This window comes from Dasypus novemcinctus, chromosome 4 (assembly GCF_030445035.2).
Source record: "Dasypus novemcinctus isolate mDasNov1 chromosome 4, mDasNov1.1.hap2, whole genome shotgun sequence".
In the NCBI taxonomy this organism is placed as follows: Eukaryota; Metazoa; Chordata; class Mammalia; order Cingulata; family Dasypodidae; genus Dasypus; species Dasypus novemcinctus.
The window spans coordinates 93,385,955-93,409,020 of NC_080676.1; the positions used below are offsets into that span (position 1 = coordinate 93,385,955).

The following is a 23,066-nucleotide window of genomic DNA, read 5'->3' on the forward strand; positions in this document are numbered from 1 at the left end:
GAATAAGTTCTTCTTGCTAGTATTTTGTCTGTAGATTGCATTAAATCTATAGATCGGTTTGAGGATAATGACACCTTTACACTGTGAGTCTTCCAATTCATGAGCACAGCATGTCTCTCTCATTATTTAGGGCTTCTATGATTTCTTTCATGAACAACTTGTAATTTTCAGCAGACAGATTCTGTCCTTATTTTATTAGATTTACACATATATATTTCATTTTGTAAGCAACTGTAAGTGGCAATATATTTGTAATTCTGGTTTTCCTATATTCATTGTTAATATGATTTTTTGTATATTTAGTTTGTATCCTGCAACTCATTTATTAGTTCTAGAATTCTAGACACTTTTTTGTTGATTCCTTGAGATTTTCTACACAGACAACACTATTATCTGTAAATAGGGACAGTTTTATTTCTTTCTTTTCAATATGTAGTCCTTTTATCTTTTCTTCTTGCTTTAATGCTGTGGTTAGAATACCCATTGCTTTGTTGAATAAAAATGGTAAGAATGGACATCTTTGTCTTGTTCCCAGTCTTAGAGGGAAAGCATTTGGTGATATCTTTATTCTTCATTTTAGCCATTCTGATATGTATGTGGCAATGTATATTGTGGTTTTAATTTGCTTCTCAGTCTTTCACTATTTAGTATGATGTTACCTGCAGGATTTTGTGATTGTTATCAATCAACTTGGGGAGTTACCCTCTCTTCCTAGTTTTCAAAGAGTTTTTATCATAAATGGGCGATGGATATTGAAAATGCTTTTCCTGCATGCACTGATATTATATGATGTAAAAAACCTTACTTGGTCATAGAATATACTTCTTTTTATACCCCGCTGGATTTGATGGCTAACATTTTGGTATTTTAATGTCTATGTTCATCAAAGCTATTGGTGTGTATTTTTCTTTTTTTGTGTAACATCTGTCTGGTTTTGGCATGGGTAATATTAGGTTCATAAATGAGTTGGGACACAGCCCTATTTTTTTTATACAAGAAATTGTGTAAAATTGGTGTTCATTCTTTAAAGGTTTGGTAGAATTCCCTAGCAAAACCATCCTGGCCAGGACATTACTTTTGGGAGAACTTACAAATTACAAATTCATTTCCTTAAAAGTTACAGAATTACTAAGATTGTCTGTTTAATCTTGGTTATGCATACTGTTTTTGATTTTTATGGAATGGCTCCAGTTCTTCTAAATTGTCAGATTTATAAGTATAAACTTGCTTGTAGTATCTTTTCATAGCCTGTAGGATGTGTAGCAAACCCCATTTTATTAGTAATATTGCTGGTTTGTGTCTTTGCTCTTTCAATCTCTGTCTGTTTTATTAGAGGTTTCTCAATTTTATTTCTTCTGAAGTTTTTTCATTGATTTTGTCCATATATTATTGCTTTGAGACTTCTTTTCTAATGTAAGATTTTAGTGCTACATATTTCTTTTTTACCACTAAATTTAGCTGTGTTCCACATATACTGATATGTGGTATTTTCATTTAGTGCTTATGTGTTTGTTTTCCTTTAGACTTTCTCTTTGACCCACAGATTATTTTTAAGTGTGTTATTTGATTTCTGGAATTTGGAGATTTTCCTATTGGTTTTCTTTCATTGATTTCTAGTTTAATTTGATTATGGTCATATAAAATACTCTACACAATTGCAATTATTTTAAATTTGTTGAGGTTTGGTTTATAACCCAGAATGTGATCCATCTTGTTGGGTGCTTGAAAAAAAAAAAAAAAAGCATCTTTTCCTGTTCCTTGGTGAACTGTTCAATAAATTTCAAATAGATCCTCTTGAGTGTGTTTTTCAGCTTGTTTATATCCTTGCTGATTTTTAGTCTCTTAGTTTTATCAATTTCTGAGTAAGATGTTGAAATTCCCAACTATAATTGTGGGTTTTTCTTTTCCATTCTATCAGGTTTTGCATCATATATTTTGAAGCTATGATTTTTGGTGCATATACATTTAGGATTGATCATTTTATTATTAAAAAATCTCCCTTCTTTCTCTAGCAATTTTATTTCTCCTAAATTCTATTTTATCTTATTAATATAGTCATTCTTGCTTCTTTAAATTAATTTTTTGATACAACGTCTAGCATCCTTTTACTTTTAACCTACCTTTGTATCGAAGTGATTTTTCCGTAAATAACATGTTGTAGGATAATATTTTCACCAGTCTCTGCATTTTAATTTTTTTTAGGAGGTACTGAGGATTGAACCCAGGACCTTCTACATGGGAAGCAAACACCCAACGATTGAACTACATCTACCCCGCAATAAGAGTTTTTTTTTCATTTGTTTGTTGGCTTTTAGGAGGTACCATGGATCAAACCCAGGACCTCATACATGGGGAGCAGGCACTCAACCTCTTGAGCTACATGCATTCCCCTCTGTATTTTAACTGGCATATTTAGACTATTTACATTTACGCTTTGTGTTTTGAGTATATCACTTTGTAAAGTTTCTTAATAGTTGCTCTAGTTATTACAATATATATATACTGTATCACAGTTTGCTGGTATTGATTTTTCTCACTCATCTCAATGCTTTTCTTTCCTTTCTGAAGTATCCATTCTTTAATTATAGGTTTGCTAACAACAAATTTTCACCATTTTCCTTTGTGTGAGATTGTGTTTATTTCTTCTTCATTACTGAAGAAAATTTACTAAATATAGAATTCATGGTTGACTGTTTTCTTCTTTCAATACTTGAAAAATATGCTGCTTCCTTTTAGACTCCATTGTTTCACATGTGAAATTCATTGTCACTCAAATTGGTATTTCCCTGAGAGTAATTATTGTTTCTCTCTAGTTACATTTAAGATTATTTTCTTTGTCTTTCATTTTCAAAACTTTGATTGTGTATCTGGATTTCTTTGGACTTATCCCTTTTTGGGTTTGCTCAGCTTCTTATATTTGTAAGTTTGTCTTTCATCATATTTGTAAAGTTTTCTGCCATTATTTCTCTGAATATTTTTTCTCACCTTCTGGGATTCTGACAATACAAACATTAACTCTTTTATAATTATCCCCCAGGTCCCTTAGACATTATTTTGTCCCAGTCTATTCTCTCTCTGTTCAGATTGGGTAAATTCTGTTGATCTGACCTCAAGTCTACTGATTCTATCCTTTGTCATCATCACTCCACTACTGATCCCATCCAGTAATTTTTTAAAATCCCAGATATTGGGATTTTCCATAATTTGCATTTGCCTTTTTTCATAACATTTTTTTTCTGAGATTTTTTGTTTATTTATTTGTTTCAAGAGAATTTATTCTGTATTGGAGCATTTTTATGATAGTTACCTTAAAATCCTTTCATATAATTCCAATATCTGATTCATCACTGTGTTGTCACCTGAATTTATTTTCCCGTTCATGTTATGATTATCTTGGTCCTTGTTATGATTAGTGACTTTCTATTGTATTCTGGACATTTTGGATATTATGAGACACTGGCTACTATTTGTGATGGTTTTGCCCATGTGTCAACTTCACCAGGTATTGTGCCCACTTGTTTGGTCAGGCAAGTACTGGCCTAATTGTACTGTGAGGACATTTCATGGACTTAAATCATTGGTGAATTGATTGCATCTATGGATGATTACATCTACAATCAACTGAGGAGATTGCCTTCAGCAATAAGACACGGCTCATCTAATCAGTTGGAGGCCTTAAAAGGAGAAGTGATTTTGGAAGTCAGAGAGGGAGTTCCTATCTCTACTTCAGACAGCCAGTTTCCCCTGGGGAAATCAAGGACCTTCATTGGAGGTCCTGGCTTGCCGCCTGCCCTACAGAATTTGGACTTGTGCATCCCCGCAGTCACATGAGACAAGTTTATAAAATCTCATAAATATTTACAGGTATCTCCTAATGGTTCTATTTCCCTAGAGCATCCTAATACACTATTCAATCTTCTGTCTTTAGTAGTTTCCCTTTTGGGGCATAGTGTGAAGAACAGGTGGGTATTCCTTTCAATACCACTCTGGCAAAACTGTGGCACTGACTCATACTGCCTTGTTGCAGATGATTGGTGTGTAAGTTCAGCTCCATCCTTGCTACCTTCCTGATGAAAGTGGGTCATCAACTCACACTACTTTGTTACCTCCAAGTGGGGTGTAAGATCAGTTCCCCACTGGATCATACTGACACCAGAGAGGAGCAAAGTGTAGGGTTAATTCATACAGTTTTGTTGATGTAGTTGAAGGCAGAAACCCTGCTCCCCACTGGGGACGGCTGACACCAGCGAAAACGGGAAACCAAATGTTCACGCCACCTATTGGGGGAAATCAGAGGATTGTTTTCATGGGGCAGAGGGTAAGGCGTTATGAAAAATTGACTTCCACAGGGATGGTGGTGAGATTTTTCTGTTGGTATCTGGCTGAACTAGGGCAGGTAAATGTGAAAAATGTTTTCTGTTTTTAGGTTTTTCTTGGGAGATTTCTTTGGCTGTGCCTACTGGAAGTTCCACCTCTAGAACTCTATCTGAGATAAATGGGAGACAATAAGGAAACCCAAGGAATTCATTACTGTGTAATTTATAAAATCCTGAGATCTCTGGGCAGTCTTTCCACCTTTTAAAATTTTTCTATGTTTATCTGTTGTGTTATGTATGTCCAGGAATTTTTAGTAAGAGGGAGGGCCTGGGGTAAATAGAAATGCATCACCTTAGAACCAGAAGCTCCTCTGTTATATGTAATTTTAATCCCCTCATGTTACTCTATACTCTCCTTAAGCTCATTCATAGTCAAGGTCATACACAACTTGGCATTCTCTATATGTACATTATACAATACTTTCCACATAGTGGACACTTGATAAATGTTTGGTGAAGGGTCAACAGTGAATGCCCATTGTGGTCTTTTTGAAGTCTTAAGCATACAGGGGAGCCTGGTCTCACTTTCAGAGTTGAGGAGAGATATCAGGTGGTGAAGTAGAGGGGCAGTTCATTTTTATGGATGACATTACTTTTCTGATCTCCGATATCATTTGACATATTTCTGGATTTGTTTTCTCCTTTCAGGCTAAAAGACAAAGCTTTGAAACCTGAAGTGTGGGTACTTAAGTGACTGCAGACAGCTTAGCTAGATCAAAATGTCATAGGTCCTCACATCTCTCTGAACTTGAAGGATCACTCTAACTCCAGAAGAGACAAGACTGAAATTGTTTATAACTGAGATTACGTTTAGCAACACAGAGCTATGGCATCCAGTTCTTCCTAACAACACTTTAGATTGGATGGCACCATATGTGGGAGAAAATTCAAGGTCTAAATCTCTACAAAATATATTTCTACGATTTTACAAGAATAATTGTGGATTCCATATTCTAAGACATTCACTAGTCCTTGTCTATTTTTCCTATTATTCTTCTAAGAACTACAGTGGGTTTTAAACTATATTTTAAGGGCACCTGGTATGCTGTAGTTTTATTGTTTATTAAAATAGCAGTTAAAAACTATGCTCTTATTTCAGTTCATACTGTTTGGAGACATTAATTAATAGAAAAAGAGTAAAGTGCATTGCTCATTTTTCCCTATTAAGTCAGAATTTGTTGTTTTGAGTAATTAATATTTAGGATTGTAGGAGAACTTAGATTGGTGGGGGAGGGAAGAGTGTCCATGAATTTGATTTGTTTTCAATCTCTCAGGCTTAGAACACAAATACTATGAAAACCAACAGATTCCATGAGGAATGTACCAATCATATGCCATTGGTCATATATTTACAAATTAGAGTCAGGACCTGAAAATTATCTTTCTAATGTAATTCTATTATCTTTATACTTGTTAAGCCAATACATGAAAAACTTGATACATAGTGAGCAGTTAACTTACTTCTCCATAAAGCTGGCAAGGCAAAAAAATATCGTGTGTTTTTTAAGCAAGTACAGCCGCATTGTCAGCAGTTCCTAGTGTGTAGTCACAATGCCACCTAGAGGCTACATAGGGATTATCTATTAGAGATAGCGTATATTACAGAGCAACCCAGAATTGCCCATTATCAACAGATTTGCACTTACTTGGAAACCTTATTGATTCCAAAAGCCACTTGTTGGTTAAGAGATGCAATGATTTTGTCTTTCTTTTTTATCTGCATTTGGTTTTCCTGCCACCGAAAAGTGACTGTTTTTAACTGTCTTTTGAAATCCTGATCAATGGAAAATATTATTTCAAGTTAATTCTGTTCACATCAGGAGAAACTAAAAAAAGGAAAATAAATAAATGGATTCTTCTAAAAAAAAATCACTAATTTTTATATTTGCACTAAGTCTGATTTCTTCAGATCTAAGGGCAAAAGTACTTACTTCAGAGAGGAAGTGTAGGAAGGGGAACACTTGTTCACTGCTGGTGGGAATTTAGAATGGTACAGCCATTATGGAGGTTGGATTGGCAGTTCCTCAGCAGCTAACTACAGAACTGCCATATGATGCAGCAATTCCAATGCTGGGTATATAGCCAGAAGAATTGAAAGCAGGAACATGAACAGATACATATACCCCAATGCAGCATTATTCACTGTTGCCAAAAGTTGGAAGTAACCCAAGTGTCCATCAACAAATGAATGGATAAGCATAAATTGTTCTATCTATATACAGTGGAATATTACTCTACTCTTAGAAGGAATGAAATATTAACACATGCGACATGGATGAACCTTGAAGACCATATGTTGAATGAAGTAAAGAACAATAGCACATGACTTCACTAATATGACCTAAGCAAACTGAGCAGACTCACAGGGCTGGAGTCGGGAAGATGGGTAATCAAGAAACAGAATGGGAGTAGAATGTGGTGAACTGAAGCTCAATATGGGCAAAACCTATAAACTGGAAGGGGGTGTTTTGGCAGTGGATAGGGGTGATAGTGATTTGGCAGTAGATAGGAGTGACTTAAATTTTCTGGCTGTTCATACGCCAAGTGAGTCCTGAATCTCAGCAGAGTTGCAGCCAACACCTACACTTCAATTCATCAAACTCACCCAGGAAAACTAACAAAAGGATGTAAATTCCCATCCCAAAAAAACAGAGTATCTGCAACTGCAAGCAAGACAGTTCCACTCATCTGCCCCCTTGGGATCTAAGCCCCCTCTCAATTCAAGCAAAGTGGGTATAACCATCCCCAAATCATTAAGACTGAAGAAGGAACAAACATAAGGGGGGAATACAACTAGGGACTAAAGTAGACTTACTATTATTCTAGTAACGGAAGAACTTGTAAAATTGATATAAAGACAATGGTCACCAGAGTTCCTGAGGGTATGGAGAGGGAAGAATAAGTGTAACAGGGAGCATTTTTGGGACTTTGGAATTGTTCTACATATTACAATGATGGATACAGGTCTTTATACATTTTGTCAAAACCTGTATTGACTGTGTGGTGCAAAGTGTAAACCATAATGTAAACTATAGACCATGCTAAGTAGCAATGCTTCAGTATGTGTTCATCAATTGTAACAAATGTACCACACTAATGAAAGATGTTGTTAATGGGGAAAAGTATGGGAGGGGGAAGGAGTGAGGTATATGGAAATCCCCTATATTTTTGTTGTAACATTTATGTTATCTAAAGCTTCTTTTAAAAAAAATAAGTACTTACTTCACACTGATAGTGCAATTTAAAAAGCTGTCGTTGACGAGCAAGCTTTTCCTGTTCAGTTTCTCCATAGTCCGCAGTTACCTTGTTGGTTGAACCCTATTGAGCAAATGGAATATGCATATCAGAATTTTGATCTACATAAATTTAAGCCCTCTTTTTGAGCCATCTTATTTGCCTACAAAAAACCCACAACTGTTTTAGTCATTTAAAGGAGATCTAACTCCTATTCATGCTTTATATCTCCATGCAAACATCACTTCTCTCATTAGCTTTAGATAAACCCACCAGTTCCAATTATAGTATTCCATGAATAGTACCATAGTTACTTGTCTGCTGCTACTCCTATGGGATAACACCACTTGTGTGTAAATGCTTTAGGGACTTTCTTTGTAATAAATGTCATTGTCATAAGAGTCGTAAGAGGTAGGCACTCATTCCTGTTTTAGGAATGATAAAACTGACTAAATAACTTGACCAAGATCACAAAGACAGTAAGTGGAGGAGCTTGAACTCAGGTAGTTTGGTTTCGAAGTCCAAGTACTTTGATTCGTTTTTGAGTTCTCATAGTTCTCATGGCTACTGCATGAAAACCAGAGGCCCCAAATTTAAACTTTTAGTCAGATAGCCAAAGCTAAAAACATAGCATTTAAGGTAAAGTATTCTTATCCTAATATTACAATTAGAAAGGAGGAATCAAAAGTATGACAATTATATGAATGTTATACTATCAGTTAGGAAATAATTTATACTAACCATACTCAGATAATCAATATGGCTATGTACTATATACTAGTATATTTATACCATGGAGCAGGTTATCATAAAATTACAATATAGGATTCCCATGAGTACATAAGGCAAGCAATTTTTAAAAATACTATTTTCACTTGCTTTGTGTCATTAAGTGTTCTTATGAGCACTTAAACCATGTTCATATGCCACTTCACATGCAGATATATCATTCTAAGCAGTGACTACTACTAGGAAAGAAATAAAAAATGTTGCATGTTAATAGTTTTTGTAGACATATCATGGTAATAACCAGATTTAAACTAAAAAAGAAAATAGTCATATAGATTTGCTTTAAAAATTATTTTTGTCATGACATTTAATCCAATGGGGTTATGTATTTTTTCACTTAAGGTGTTTGAAAAAGCTATATAAGCAATACATCTGTAATCAACTCTGCCTAAATAATTAAGAAACGGCTTAAGGGCTAAAGTGAAGTATCCAGATTCTAAGGTTGTTCTTTATTCTTTCCCTCTTCTGGCCCTACATCCCTTCCCTCCTTTTTTTTCCTCCTGCCAAATACAGTATAAATGAATTGGGCAAATATGATGGTCAAAGAACAAGTAAAAACTGTTGCTGGAAAAAAGCAGGTTATACCCTCTCCAATTGGGCTTACTTGCTCTATCATGTCTAGAATATGCAATTCATCCAGGCTATAGAACTTGTCTTCAGTTGCAGAATCTTCTTGAACATCACTTCCATCATCTCTCATAAATCTATTGACCGGATGTGGATTGGCATGTGCTTTCTTCATTCGTTCTTCCTTTCCTGTCATATTTGGGCTATAGTGGTAACATAATGAATAAGACCTTTTATAATTGTATAGTGATTTTCATTAAGCCATTGTATCCCAAACTAGTATTGTACTGGTCTCATGAGATCTCTGTATCAGAAACATTTATGGTCAAATAAAGATTGATCAATGTTCAAACTGTCTTCCTCTTGGAGATTCACAATGCTTATTAGCATATTTGAGATAGCCCTTAATCAAGGTACCTACTTAATGCTGTTCATCCCAGTATTTTCAAGAATTATGAGACCACAGAGTTCTTTTTCAAATTACAATTGTTGACTTCAGTTACTTTGGGAAACACTGACAAGCATTCCTATCCCTACCATATTATTTTATCATCATAACATTCTTGACAGGTGGGTTGGTTTAGTCATCTTAAGTGTTTAGCCACAGTCTACATTTTTATAGAGGGCTATAAAACAGCAACATAAAGTATATTTTAAAATGGAAGCTTCTTTTTTAATAGGATGTTTTAAAAATTGTGGTGACTATGTGGATTTCAGTCATTAGGACCCAGTGATAAAAGGATCGAAAGACTACAGATATAATGGCAATTAACTTATTTTTATACCAGTATCTAAAATTTTAATTCATGCTTATTATCCTTCAGTTGACCTACTGTTTAATAGTTATTGACTTCCTTCCCAGTACTCTTGGATAGTAACAAGAAATAATACTTTTACTTCCAGTATGATACACATGACTTAATTTTACTAATGAATAGAAATAAAATAGATAACAATAAGATGAATTATCTTCTTTTAGGCCACTGAGACCTAGGAAAAAATTAGGTCTAAAGCTTGTAGAATAATATATAAAACACTCCTTAAACAGTCATTAGGTATGACTGAGGTATTCTAGAATGACCCAAATATTTTGGGAAGTTAAATGAAAGCAACTGCTTGTGTACATCAGTGGTTCTCAAAGCCAATTAATTTTCCAAATGACCCCAAGAACCTTTAAAACCCCACATTTTCCCAGGCAACCTCACAGTTATAAATAATAAGTGAATCTGTATTTTTAGAAAAATTCTCCAAAGTATTGCTAAAATTTTAAGGTGTGATAATACTATTGGGGAAATAAAAGAAAATGTCCATATTTTTAAGAGATGAAAACTAAAGCACGAAGGGGTAAAATTACATGATGTTTGGGGTTGAAACTATTTCAACAGAGGAAAAAAATGGTAAGGGATAGATAAAGTGAAAAACAAATATGGCAAAATAGTGATAACTGTTGAATCAGGGCAAAGAATCTCTTATATGTATATTTGAAATTTCTCAATTAAAGACAAGACTGATTTTACTGACATCAAGATTTGGTTTATACTGCAGGCAAAATGAGCAAAATCAGTGATGACAATGCTTCATTCTTTAGTAAGTTATTTTTATGGCATTAAAACAAACAAAAAAATCTATTTCTCCAGGTCTAACTTGTCCTTTAGTTGCCAATGAAAGTGAAAACTTAATTTGGATGATTAACTATTTACTTATCAAGTAGACCATGTTCTTTATAAATAAGGAAATATCAACTATAAGTTACTTTAAAATTAATAAAATGTGTTATTCCTGCTATTTTAAAGGTATCTTAATTTATGTCCTCACAGTGTGTTCTCAAAAGTTACCAGAATTTAGTTACAAATCTTTTAGAGGGAATACTATCAAGATTTCTTCATTAGGATGTTCTCTTGTCTCCCTCCATCTAGTACACTGTCATCAATCTTATGGTTGCACAATACACCTCACAGCGACCTTTTGATTGAAAAAAAAAAAAAAGAACTTAGGTTTATTGAAAAAACAACACACCAAACCAAACCAAAATAAAGAAACTCTTTTTTAAAAGGGGTCACTGGAACATACAATGACTCTGTCCTTTAAGGCCAAGTCTTACTTAGTCTAGATTTGGCTAACTACAATCTAGACTATTTTTTAAAAATTTCATGCTGAAATGAACTTAGTCCTTGAATGAAGCAGTTACCATCCGATGGCTCTTGAAATAGCCTTATAGAAAAATGGTGAAAGATTCTATTCTTCCAAAGTAAATGAAAATTTAACTTTTTGTCACTTTATGTAAAAAGACAACTTATTAAGACAAGAAATTATCCTTTCTTTCTTTAGTGGATCACTTCTCAAAGCAAGGCTGTGTCACACTGACAAAGCACATTTTGAAAATACTAAAGAAAAAAAAATACAAATAGAGAAATTAAATTAAATAAGCCAACACTTACACTTGCTCTTCATTTGATTCCTTATTCTGAAAAAACAGCATAAAGAATTAGTAATCTATAGTAAGTTATGTGAATGTAGCATAATGATTTGTCTACATTTAGGTAACAATTTCTCAAGCTTTTTCTTACCTCAATTCAAGAAAAAAATTTGCTTTGTATCATGATGCTATACATACTTACACATATATCATTTTACATAACTATTAAACTAAAATATAAGTTCCATGAAACAAAACTTACCCATAGCACATGTGATAATCTCTGATATTTTTTATTCTTCTTTATCTACTTCCTTTTAAAAAAAATACAAGCTATGACCCATTAACAAAACCCTTATGACTCACCATTTGAAAATCACTCATTCAGATATTGCAGGTAAGGTTTGGGAGTTTGTATTTACTAATCTATCTAGGGACAAGGTGTATGAAATTCCCATTAATTATATTTTATACTAACCACAGGGTTTGTACATGTTAGGAGAAAGCAGATGATATATTAAGAATGTTATAGAAAAAGAAGTGGTAAGGAGATGATAATTGGCAATAAATCTTAAAACGTCCTATATTTAATGTTCATTAAATAAATTTAAAGAGACAGCACACAAATTAAAGTTGATATTAATAATACTTAACACATTTTAAATTTAGAGCGAGTATTCCAGTATTAAAAATGTGCACTCCTATACCTTGTTCACAAAAAACGTCATGGTTTCCTGCCTCACAGGTTCAATGGTATACTTGTAAATCTATTTTGCTTATTGTCTGTATACTAAGAGGAATGTTATTTTCCAGGGCCTGATCTCATGCTGTATGTTCTGTGTCTATTTGACCCTGTGACTTAGAATTATTGACTCCTCTCTATGAGAATATGCCTCAGTTCCAGTAGAACCTGAATACCTGAATGAAAAAGAACTCTATTTCTTCATAATGAACATATGACTAAGTATTTCTCAAACTCCTTTTGAGCTTTTCCAATTACAACTTTATGCCAAAGCAGGTATAAGCCTCTCATATAGGAATCTCAGCAGGGTATCCACTTGGAAGGTCTACCATCTTTCCTCTTTTCCCAAGGCTTCATTGCAAAAGCCTTCTATTCTACTTCCCATCTGCTTTACTTCACTTTTCTATTTCTAATACTTAATTCCCTGGAGAGGGGCCAGACCTCTAATTAACTTTCAAAATAGTTATTTGCAAATTGAATATATTATCAGTTAAATACAAAACCATAAATACATAACTGAAGAATGGGAGCATATAGAGCAGCTACAAAGACTCTATACATCTAGTTAGATGTTATATGTTAGGTCCTCTCAATTAACTATTCAAGTTTTACTTTTTCTTCAGATTCTTCTAGAAAGTCCCTAGAGCTGCTTTGAGGACCTTCAACTATTCTAAGGCAGAAATGTAATAAAACAACTAAAAGAGGACACAATTTCATGCACAGGGACTTTTCTGGCCCTCAATATAAACACACACAAGTTTCTATGTTAGAATTTTTCATTAGGAGAACTTATTGGAGAATTTAGTTTACTTAGTTATTAAAAACTGGTTACTTAGTCATTATCAACATGGCAACATAAGACATCCCCTGGAAGTCTTCCTCAGAATCAGTTAATAAAAGAATAAAACCCACTTGCTTAGAACTCTGGAGGACAATAAACACTGGAGAAGGACTCCACAAATGTTGAATCAAAGAGTAGGAGATTTTCCTCCCAGAGCTACTAGTCCAGAACCCTTTCATGCAGTCAGTCCTGCACAGCTTGGAAGCTGTGCAGAGGCAGCAAGGCCCGGACTCTACCAGCAGTGGATGCAGACTACAGAGTTGTTCATAGCTACAAGTCTAGAACCCCATGTATACCCAGGCACAGGGACACAAGTCCACAGAGGCCCAGGGCATACCACAAGCCACTGCAGAGTTCCACATACAGAAAGGACCCTAGAGAAAATTTAAAAAGAGAGAGAGACTGCAACAAAATTGTTGGCAAGAGATGGGCTCACTCAATCTAGTCACTGTTTACTAGACCATCAAAACGGAAAACAGACTTTTCTGAATTGACCCCATTTGGGTCCCCAGGGAGGGATTCCCTAATGTGGAATGACACTAGAGACAAAAAAAGCCTCACAGGGGAAAAAAAGGGGGGGTGGGGTGGGGTGGGAGGTGGAATTGAGCTACAGTAAGACAGGATGAATCCCAGAACTGAAAAAGTGCAAGGAAAGGGGACGCTGGTGAGGGGGAGAATTTAAACAAATCACAGAAGCTGAGGAGAAAATTCTGCACAAAAATCAACAGAACAGGTGAAGACTTCTAGGGCAGGAAAAGAGGGAAGGAAACTCTCCCCTGCAGGTGAAACAATTGCACAAAAAGTGCAATCTTAAAAATTTTATCACATATCTGAGGAAATAAACAGATAAAGACATGAGAAAATCTAAAAGTTAAACATGAGCTAGTTTAAAAGCCCGGAATAAGTTGGACCAAGCGTCAAAGAAAATGCTCACTATAAAGACAACCACCAATAAAACCCTAGAAAAGAGGGAAAGACTGACCTTCAGAGTTAAAACGCATATAATCAGATGCCTAGGCATCAGGAAAAAATTATAAGCCATATTAAGAAATAGGAAGATATGACTCAATCAAGAGAACAAATTAAAACTTGAGGAGATTCAGAATTTGAAACTAATCAAATAAATTTTTTAAAAAATCTCCTAAATCAATTCAAGGAGATGAAGGAAAATATAGATTTAGAGCTAAATGATATAAGGAGGACAAAGTATGAGCATAAAGAATTTCAAAGTTTAAAAAAAAACAGAAAAGAAATTATGTGAATGAAAGGTAAAAGAGTAGAGATTAAATATATATATATATATATATAATAGAGGGAAGCGGATGTGGCTCAAGCAATTGGGCTCCTGTTTACCATATAGGAGGTCCAGATTTTAATGCCCAGGGCCTCCTGGTGAAGGCAAGCTGGGCCTGGTGGTAAGCTGGCCCGCACAGAGTGCTGGCCTGCACAGAATACCACCCCACACAGGAGTGCTGCCCAGTGCAGGAGTGCTGGCCCATGCAGAGAGCTTGCGCAGCAAGATGATGCAACAAAAAGAGACACAGAGAAGAGATAATGAGATGCAGCAGATCAGGGAGCTGAGGTAGTGCAAGAGAATGATCGCCTCTCTCCCACTCCAGAAGGTCCCAGGGTTGGTTCCCAGAGCCGTCTAATGAGAATACAGACAGACACAGAAGAACACACAGTGAATGGACACAGAGAGCAGACAACGGTGGGGGCAGGGGGGAGTGGGAGAAATAAATAAAAATAAAAAAAATTTAAAAATATATATAATAGAGACATACAACAGCATATTTGAATAGGCAGAAGAAAGAATAAATGAACAAGAAGACAAGATAATCGAAATCATATAGTTAGAAGAACAGATAAGAGAAAAGAACAGGAAAATTGAGCAGTGCCTCTGGAATTTCAGTGACGGCATGAAGCACGCAACCATACACATACATCATAGGTAGCCCAGAAGGAGAAGAGAAAGGAAAAGGGGCAGAAAGAACATTTAAAGAGATATAGCCAAAAATTTCCTGACTCTTATGAAGACATACATTTACATGGCCAAGAAGTGCAATGTACATCAAAGAGTATAAACCCTGATAGACCCACTCTGAGACACATACTAATCAGAATGTCAAATGCCAGAAAGATAATTCTTAAAGCAGCAAAAAAAATGTAGTTTATTACATACAAGGCATCCTCAATAAGACTAAGTGTTGATTTCTCATCAGAAACTGTGGAAGAAAGAAGGCAGTGAAATATTTAAGGTACTGAAAGGAAAAACTGCCAGACCAAAATTCTTTATCTGACAAAACTGTCCTTCAAAAATGAGGAAAAGGGGAGTGAAAATAGCTCAAGTGGTTGAGCACCCGCTTCCCATGTGTGAGGTCCTGGGTTTATCTCCAGTACCTCCTAAAAACAAACAGGTGAGAAACCAGCTCTAATTGGGGAGTAGATGTAGCTCAGTGGTTGGGTGTCTGCCTCCCATGTATAAAGTCCTGGATTCAATCACCAGTACCTCCAAGAAAAAAGAGTTTAAATATTCACAGATTAGCAGAAACTGAGAGACTTTGTCAACAAAAGATATTCCCTTCAAAAATTACTAGAGAAACAGATGTGGCCCAAGTGATTGGGCTTCGACCTACCATATGGGAGCACCCAGGTTTGATCCCTGGGGCCTTCTGATTTAAAAAAAAAAAAAAGTTTGCCCACATGGCAGGCCAGTGCCTGTGCAGTGAGCTGACTGCCTGCAGACTGAGCCGAGTGCCCATACAAGTGAGTAGCGCAGCAAGATGATGATACAACAAAAGAGAGACGAAGGGGAGAGTCAAGGTGAAGCGCAGTATAGACCACGAACTGAGGTGGGGAAAGTGACAGGGAACCTCTCTCTATATCAGAAGTCCCCAGGATCGAATCCCAGTGATCCTAGAGGAGAAAAATGAGAAGAGAAGACAAAAAGAGAAATAGATACAGAAGAGCACACAGCGAATGGACACAGATAGCAAAAAACAGCAGGGCGGTGGGGAGGGGGAGGGAAAAAAGTGTATAAAAAATTACTAAAGGGAATTCTGAAGGATGAAAGGAAAAGATAGGAAAGAATTGCATGGAGTAATGAGAAGGAACAATGAAGATCTTCAGTAAAAGAAATTAAAAGGGTAAATGCAAGACCTACTAGTACTGTATCCTCAATATATACAAGTCTACTCTTTAACTATGAGTCAGGTACAATTTAACAGAAAAAGGCTTATGTCTTGTTAATGGATACACAAAATATAAAGAGCTAATGTGGAACAAAAACAACATAGGGAGAAAAAACAGAAGGTCATGCAAGCAGAGAATTTGTAGGCTATTGAAGCTAATTGGTGTATTTTCAAATGAGTATCTAATAAATGGAGGTTGTCTAATACAAACCCCAAGGTAACCACAAAGCAAATATTTTTTAAAAAGATACAAAAACAAAAACGAAATCAGTATGCTACATCACAAAAGAGCAATGATACAGAAAAGGAGGCTTCAATAAAGGAAAAGAGAGACAAAAAAAGGCGTAAAAAGCAAATGACAAAGTGGCTGAAGTAAGTACTGCCTATATATTTATAAGACTGAATGATAATAGATTACACTCTACAAAGAAAAGACACAGTTTGGCAGAATGGATTAAAAAAGACAAGATATAACTATACCTTGTTTACAAGATACCCACTTTAGACCCAAAGACACAAACAGATTGAAAGTGAAAGAATAGAAAAATATATTCCATGCATATATTTACAAAAAAAAAAATAGGGTAGTTATAATAATATCAAACAAAATAGACTTTAAGTCAAAAGCTGTTACAAGAGACAAAGAATGACACTAAATATTAATAAAAGAAGCAATCTACCAAGAAGAAATAACAATCATGAATATTTATGCACCTATTGCCCCAAAATACATGAGTAAACACTGGCAAAACTGATGGGAGATATAGACACCTCTACAATAATAATTAGAAACTGTAATACACCAATCTCATCAACAGATAGAACATCTAGACAAAAGATTAATAATATGACAAATGAAGTAGAGTAACAACATATTATAGAACATTGCACCAAAAAAGAACAAGATATACATTCTTCTCCAGTGCACATGGATCATTCTCCAGGATAGATCACATGCTGAATCACAAAACAAGTCTCAATAAATTTTAAAAGACTGAAATTGTTCAAAGCATCTTCTCTGACCAAAATGGAATAAAGCTGAAAATCATTAACAAGCAGAGAACTGGGAAATCCACAAATATATGGAAACAAATAATACACTTTTAAACAATCAAATGGTCAAAGAAGAAATTACAATGGAAATCAGTAAATATTTCAGGCAAATGAAAATGAGAACACAACATATCAAAACTTATGGGATGCACTGAAGGTTGTGCTGAGAGAAAAATTTATAGTCCTGAATATGAACATTAAAGAAAAAAAAGATAAAATCAAAGAACTAACTGGATATCTGGAGGAACTAAAAGAAGAATAGCAAACTAAACCCAAAGCATGTAGAAATAAAGAAATAACAAACTTAGAGCAGAAATAAATGAAATAGAGAATAAAAAACAACAGAGAGCATTCAAACAACAAAAAGCTGATTTTTTGAAAAGATTAATAAAATTGACAAACTGTTAGCTAGATTGACAAAGAAAAAAGAGAAAAGATGCAAATAAATAGAAATGAGAAGGGGACATTACTGAGCCCAGGGACATAAAAAGGATCATAAAGAGAATACTACCAACAACTATGTAACAAAAAAGTAGACAACTTAGATGAAATGGACAAATTTCTAGAAATACACCAAGTTACACTGAAGAAATAGAAGAACTCCACGATTACAAGTAAAGAGATTCAATCAGTCACCAAAAACCTTTCAACAAAGAAAACCCCAGGACCAGACGGCTTCACAGGTAAAATCCACCAAACGTTCTTAGAAGAATTAATACCAATCCTGCTCAAACTCTTCTAAAAAATTGAAGAGAAAGGAACACTACTTAAGTCCTTATATGAGGCCAACATCATTCTAATACCAATGCCAGATAAAGATAATACAAGAAAAAAAATTACAAACCCAATACCTCTTATGAATCTAGATGCAAAATCCTTAACAAAAGACTAGCAAATCAAATCCAAAAGGACATCAAAATAATTATACACCATGATCAAGTGGGTTTAATCCAAGGTATGCAAGGATGGTTTAACACAAGAAAATCAATTAATATAATATACTACATTAACAAATAGAAGGAGAAAAGCCACATTACAATTGACACAGAAAAGGCATTTGCCAAAATCCAGCATCCTATCTTGATTTAAGGAAAAAAAAAAACACTTAGGAAAATAGGAATAGAAGGAAACTTTCTCAACATGATAAAGAGCATAGATGAAAAACCCACAGGTAACAATACACACAACGCAAAAGACTGAAAACTTTCTAAGATCTGGAACAAGACATGGATGTCCACTTTCACTACTGTTATTCAGCATTCTACTGAAAGTTCTAGCAAGTGCAGTTAGGGAGAAAAAGGAATAAAGAGTATCCAGATTGGAAAGAAAGGAGTAAACCTTTCACTATTTGCATGATCCTATATAGAGAAAGTCCCAAAAAATCTACAACAAAGAACTTAATAAACTGAGCAAAATGATGGGGTACAAGATCAACACACAAAAATCAGTAGTATTTCTATATATTAGTAGCGAGTAATCTGAGGAGGATATCAAGAAAAATTCCATTTTCAATAGCAACTAAAAGAATCAAATATCTAGGAATAAATTTAACTAAGGATGTAAAGGACTTATACATGGAAAACTACAAAACATTGCTAAAAGAAATCAAAGAAGATAAATGGAAGGACATTCCATCCCATGGATTGGAAGACTAAATACTGTTAAGATGCCAATTCTAACCAAAATGATTTGCAGAGTCAACATAATCCAAACAAAATTCCAACAGCCTACTGTGCAGAAAATTGGAAAAGCCAATCATCAAATTTATATGGAAGAGTAAGGGCCCTAAACAGCCAAAACACCTTGAAAAAGAAAAACAAAATCAGAGGACTCACATTTCCTGACTTTACGTATTTTAATTCATTAGTTATGCATTACAAAGCTACAATGGTCAAAATAGCATGGTGGGAAAACAAAACAAAACAAAACAAAACCCAGCATGGTGGGAAGCAGATGTGGCTCAAGTGATTGAGCTCTCACCTACCACAGGAGAGGTCCCAGGTTCGGTTCCCAGTGCCTCCTTCTTTAGCATAACAAGCATAACAACAAGCTGGCATGGCGAGCTGATGCAACAAAGAGACACAAGGAGGAAAACACAATGAAAGACACAACAAAGCAGGGAGCAAAGGTGGCTCAAGTGATTAGGTGCCTCCCTCCCACACGAGAGGTCCCATGTTCGGTTCCGGTGCCACCAAAAAAAACATGAGTACCTGACAAACAGACAAGGCAAGCATAAACAATGGGGTGGGGGTGGGGGAAGGGAGAATAAAATAAATCTTTTGTAAAAAGAAAAAACCCAGCATGGCACTTGCACAGTGATAAACATACAGATGAATGCAATCAAAGTGAGGGTTCAGAAATATACACATCTATGACTAATTGATTTTTGGCAAGGCTACCAATCCACTCAAATAGGAAAGAATAGTCTCTTCAACAAATGGTGCTGTGAAAACTGGATATCCATATACAAAAGAATGAAGGAGGATCCATTGTCACACCATATAAAAATTAACACAAAATGGGTCAAAGTGCTAAATATAAGAACCAAGACTATAAAACTCCTAGAAGAAAATATAGGGAAGCATCTTCTAGATCTTGTTGTAGGCAATGGTTTCTTAGATTTTTACCCAAAGCACAGCCTACAAAAGAAAAAAATAGATAAAAAGGACCTGATCAAAATTTAAAACATTTTTGCACCAAAGGAGTTTATAACAATACTGAAAAGACAACCTACTCAATGGGAGGAAATATTTGGAAAGCACTTATCCAATAAGGGTTTAATATCCAGAATATATAAAGAAAACTTACAACTCAACAATAAAAAGAAAAACAACCCAATTTAAAAATGGGTAAAAGACTTGGATAGACATTTCTCCAGAGGATATACAAATGGCTAAAAAACACATTTAAAGATATTCAACATCATTAACTACAGGGGAAATGTAAATCAAAACGACAATGGGATACCATATCACACCCACTAAAATGGCTATTATTAATAACAGAAAATTACAACTGTTGGTAAGGCTGTGGAGAAATGGGTACACTCACTCATTGCTGATAGAAATGTAAAATGGTGCAATCACTGTGGAAGGCAGTTTGGCAGTTCCTCAGAAGGCTAAGTATAGAATTACCATATGAGCCAGCAATTCCTCTACTAGGTATTATATTCAGAAGGATTGAAAACAGTGACCAGAACAGATATTTGCACACTTGTATTCATAGCAGCATTATTCACAATTGCCAAAAGATGGGAGCAATCAAATGTCCATCAACAATGAATGGATAACAAAATGTGGTGTGTATATATATATACAATGGAATATTATTCAGATTTAAAAAGGAAAAAAGTTCTGGTTCATGAAAGAATATTAATGGACCTTGAGGACATTATGTTGAGTGAAGTAAAGCCAGACACAAAAGGACATATATTGTATGAACTCACCGATATGAAGGGATTACCAGGGGCTGGGTTAGGGGTCAGGAATGAGGAGTTAATGCTTCATTTGTACATATTTTCTATTTGGTTTGATTGTAAAGTTCTAGATATGAATGGTGGTAATGGTAGCTAACACTGTGAGTTAAATTAACAGCACTGAATTCTATATGTGAATGTAGTTAATAGGGGAACTTTTAGATCATATATATGTTACTAGAATGATAATTAAAAGACAAAAAAAACTATAACAGCATCAGTGTCTAAAATGTAAAGACAGGGATAAAGCTGTAGATACAAATTGAAGTGTAGTGATTGATGTCACACTGCAATGCAATTCTTTGAAGCTGAATAGTGAGGAAAAACAGGCCTTTCTAACAACACACAACAAACTCTTTCAGAATATAGATTACTGACCTCAAAAAAAATTTTAAATCAATATTGTACACTCATTATACTGAACTGCATTTGTCTGAACCTGGTCTCAAAATTTCATAAGAATCTATGTTTATGAATAAGCTTTCAACTTTGCCAAAAGCAGAGCAGAGGTTATATCTCTGGAACTAACTCAGCTAACAACAAAATTAAATGATGAGTTGTCCTTTGTTCTCTACCATAATTGTAAGAGAATAAGAAGTATTAGTTGCTCTGATTAAGGATGAGGTCTATACAACAAGTCTGATACTTTGGCTTAAAGTTTTGAGATTATTATGGCTTAGGAATAATGTTGTTACTTGGTACTGAGATAGAGCAACATGTTTTGACTCTGGGCATGTGCTTAGAGTTTTGCAGAAGGTTTCATATTGTGGTATACCAGACATAGGCTAGGTATCAAAACCCAATACAAAATGTGGTTTTCTCACCTACTGACTCTGTATTTGAAATGCAAAAAACATGCAATTAATATTTTTAATGAATTAAAAAGACTGGTTAATTATATTACAATTAGACAATTCTTTGCATCTATGGTAATTGTAACTGATTATATAAATAGAATTATTCTACATGAAATAGATCTATGAACTTATTTTATCATTTTTAAGTTCCTGTAATTTTAAATTTTAGATACAAGAGACAAGAATGCTCCTCTAATATCTTGATCTTGATAAATTTATCCTATTTTGGAAAGTATCTCAACCCCTTTTAATAAATTGAAAACAAAAAACCTTAGGATATTAGAGAAACAGAAAAAAAACCCTAGATTTTTGCTGATATTTAATAACAAATGTTTAATGCTATCAGCATGATACAGTTTTAAGTGATGTTTACATTCATTTCCAGTTGTGTTTCTTCCCTATTTATAATTTCAATTTGACTGGAAATGAGCCTTTCCATTTAACTATTGTAAATTTAAAAATCCAAGCACTTCCATGTTTTATTTTTTGGACATAAAGAATCAACTGGCATGGCACATAATATACCCTTGATCTTAGCTTTGTGAACTGATGTTCTAGGATTTACTTGACTAGCTTTATATAGTATTAGACCTCATACTTATTTATGTTTTGACAAAAATAAATTAAAAATTACAGTTAAATTAACCAGTCAGGTTGTGTTTTATCAGATAAGAATTATCTACATGCAATGAAAAATCTTTATACTCCTGTCTTTAAAAAACAAAATTTAATTTTTAGAATAATCTTTGAGTGAAACAGTATGTAATAGTGATTGTTATGATAACAAATACACAAATGATGTTGATCTTTTTAATTGATGAAAGTATAAATGATCCTTATTTTGTTCTTGAACTCAAAAAGTATTTTTTAAATTCATCCTCACTGTTTTGAATCTCATTTATGATTAAAATGCATATAAACTTTCACATAACTAGTAAGGGCTGTCTAGATTATAGGTGGACAAATATTCTCACTCTTTTTATAGTATTATATATAGGGTATATATAGATTTTTAAATATATATGTTTCAAGCCAGAAAATGAACAATTTTTTTTCACCACAAAGTTTGCACAGCTTGGTGGTTAGCTATGTGCTTGATAAAAAGTACTACAAGCTTTCCCATATAATTTTCCAAGTAATTAAGAGACTTTCTGCTAAGACTATGTTTTAGATAGTGATGTGTTCATTTTGCAACTGGCAAAAATCAAAGAAGAGGAAACGGAAGAATAGCTATTTGTGTTTGTACCTTTTTTGACCACTATTGCATTACTGGCAGACTCCTACACATAAAGGAGAAAATCAAGATTTCCTCAAGTTTTAAAAATGCTTCTGAACATATCAGAAGAGATGTAAAAATAAACTGTTTTTAAAACATTGGCTAAGCATTTTAAAAATAATAGCTATATGCAGAAGTTAATGAAGTTTCCAAGGGACTAAATCAGTCACTTTATTTATATTTTTCAAGTGTACAAACTGATTTAGAAAAGTATGGTAGAGCATACTGTAAATTTAAATCATTCAGGAT

General features: G+C 34.4%; 1 protein-coding gene across 23 annotated transcripts in view; it reads right to left on the reverse strand.

Moving 5' to 3' along the window:
• DZIP3 (DAZ interacting zinc finger protein 3) overlaps window positions 1-23,066 on the reverse strand; it is a 145,619-nt gene that overhangs the window by 41,190 nt on the left and 81,363 nt on the right. For all 23 annotated transcript variants that reach the window (XM_058295892.1, XM_012524194.3, XM_058295883.1 and 20 more), the window contains 4 exons: window positions 11,405-11,430; window positions 9,004-9,169; window positions 7,599-7,694; window positions 6,023-6,150 (listed from right to left, as the gene is read on the reverse strand). In XM_058295892.1, the coding sequence (XP_058151875.1) occupies window positions 6,023-6,150; window positions 7,599-7,694; window positions 9,004-9,169; window positions 11,405-11,430 (416 nt within the window). The remainder of the gene's footprint in view (window positions 1-6,022; window positions 6,151-7,598; window positions 7,695-9,003; window positions 9,170-11,404; window positions 11,431-23,066) is intronic.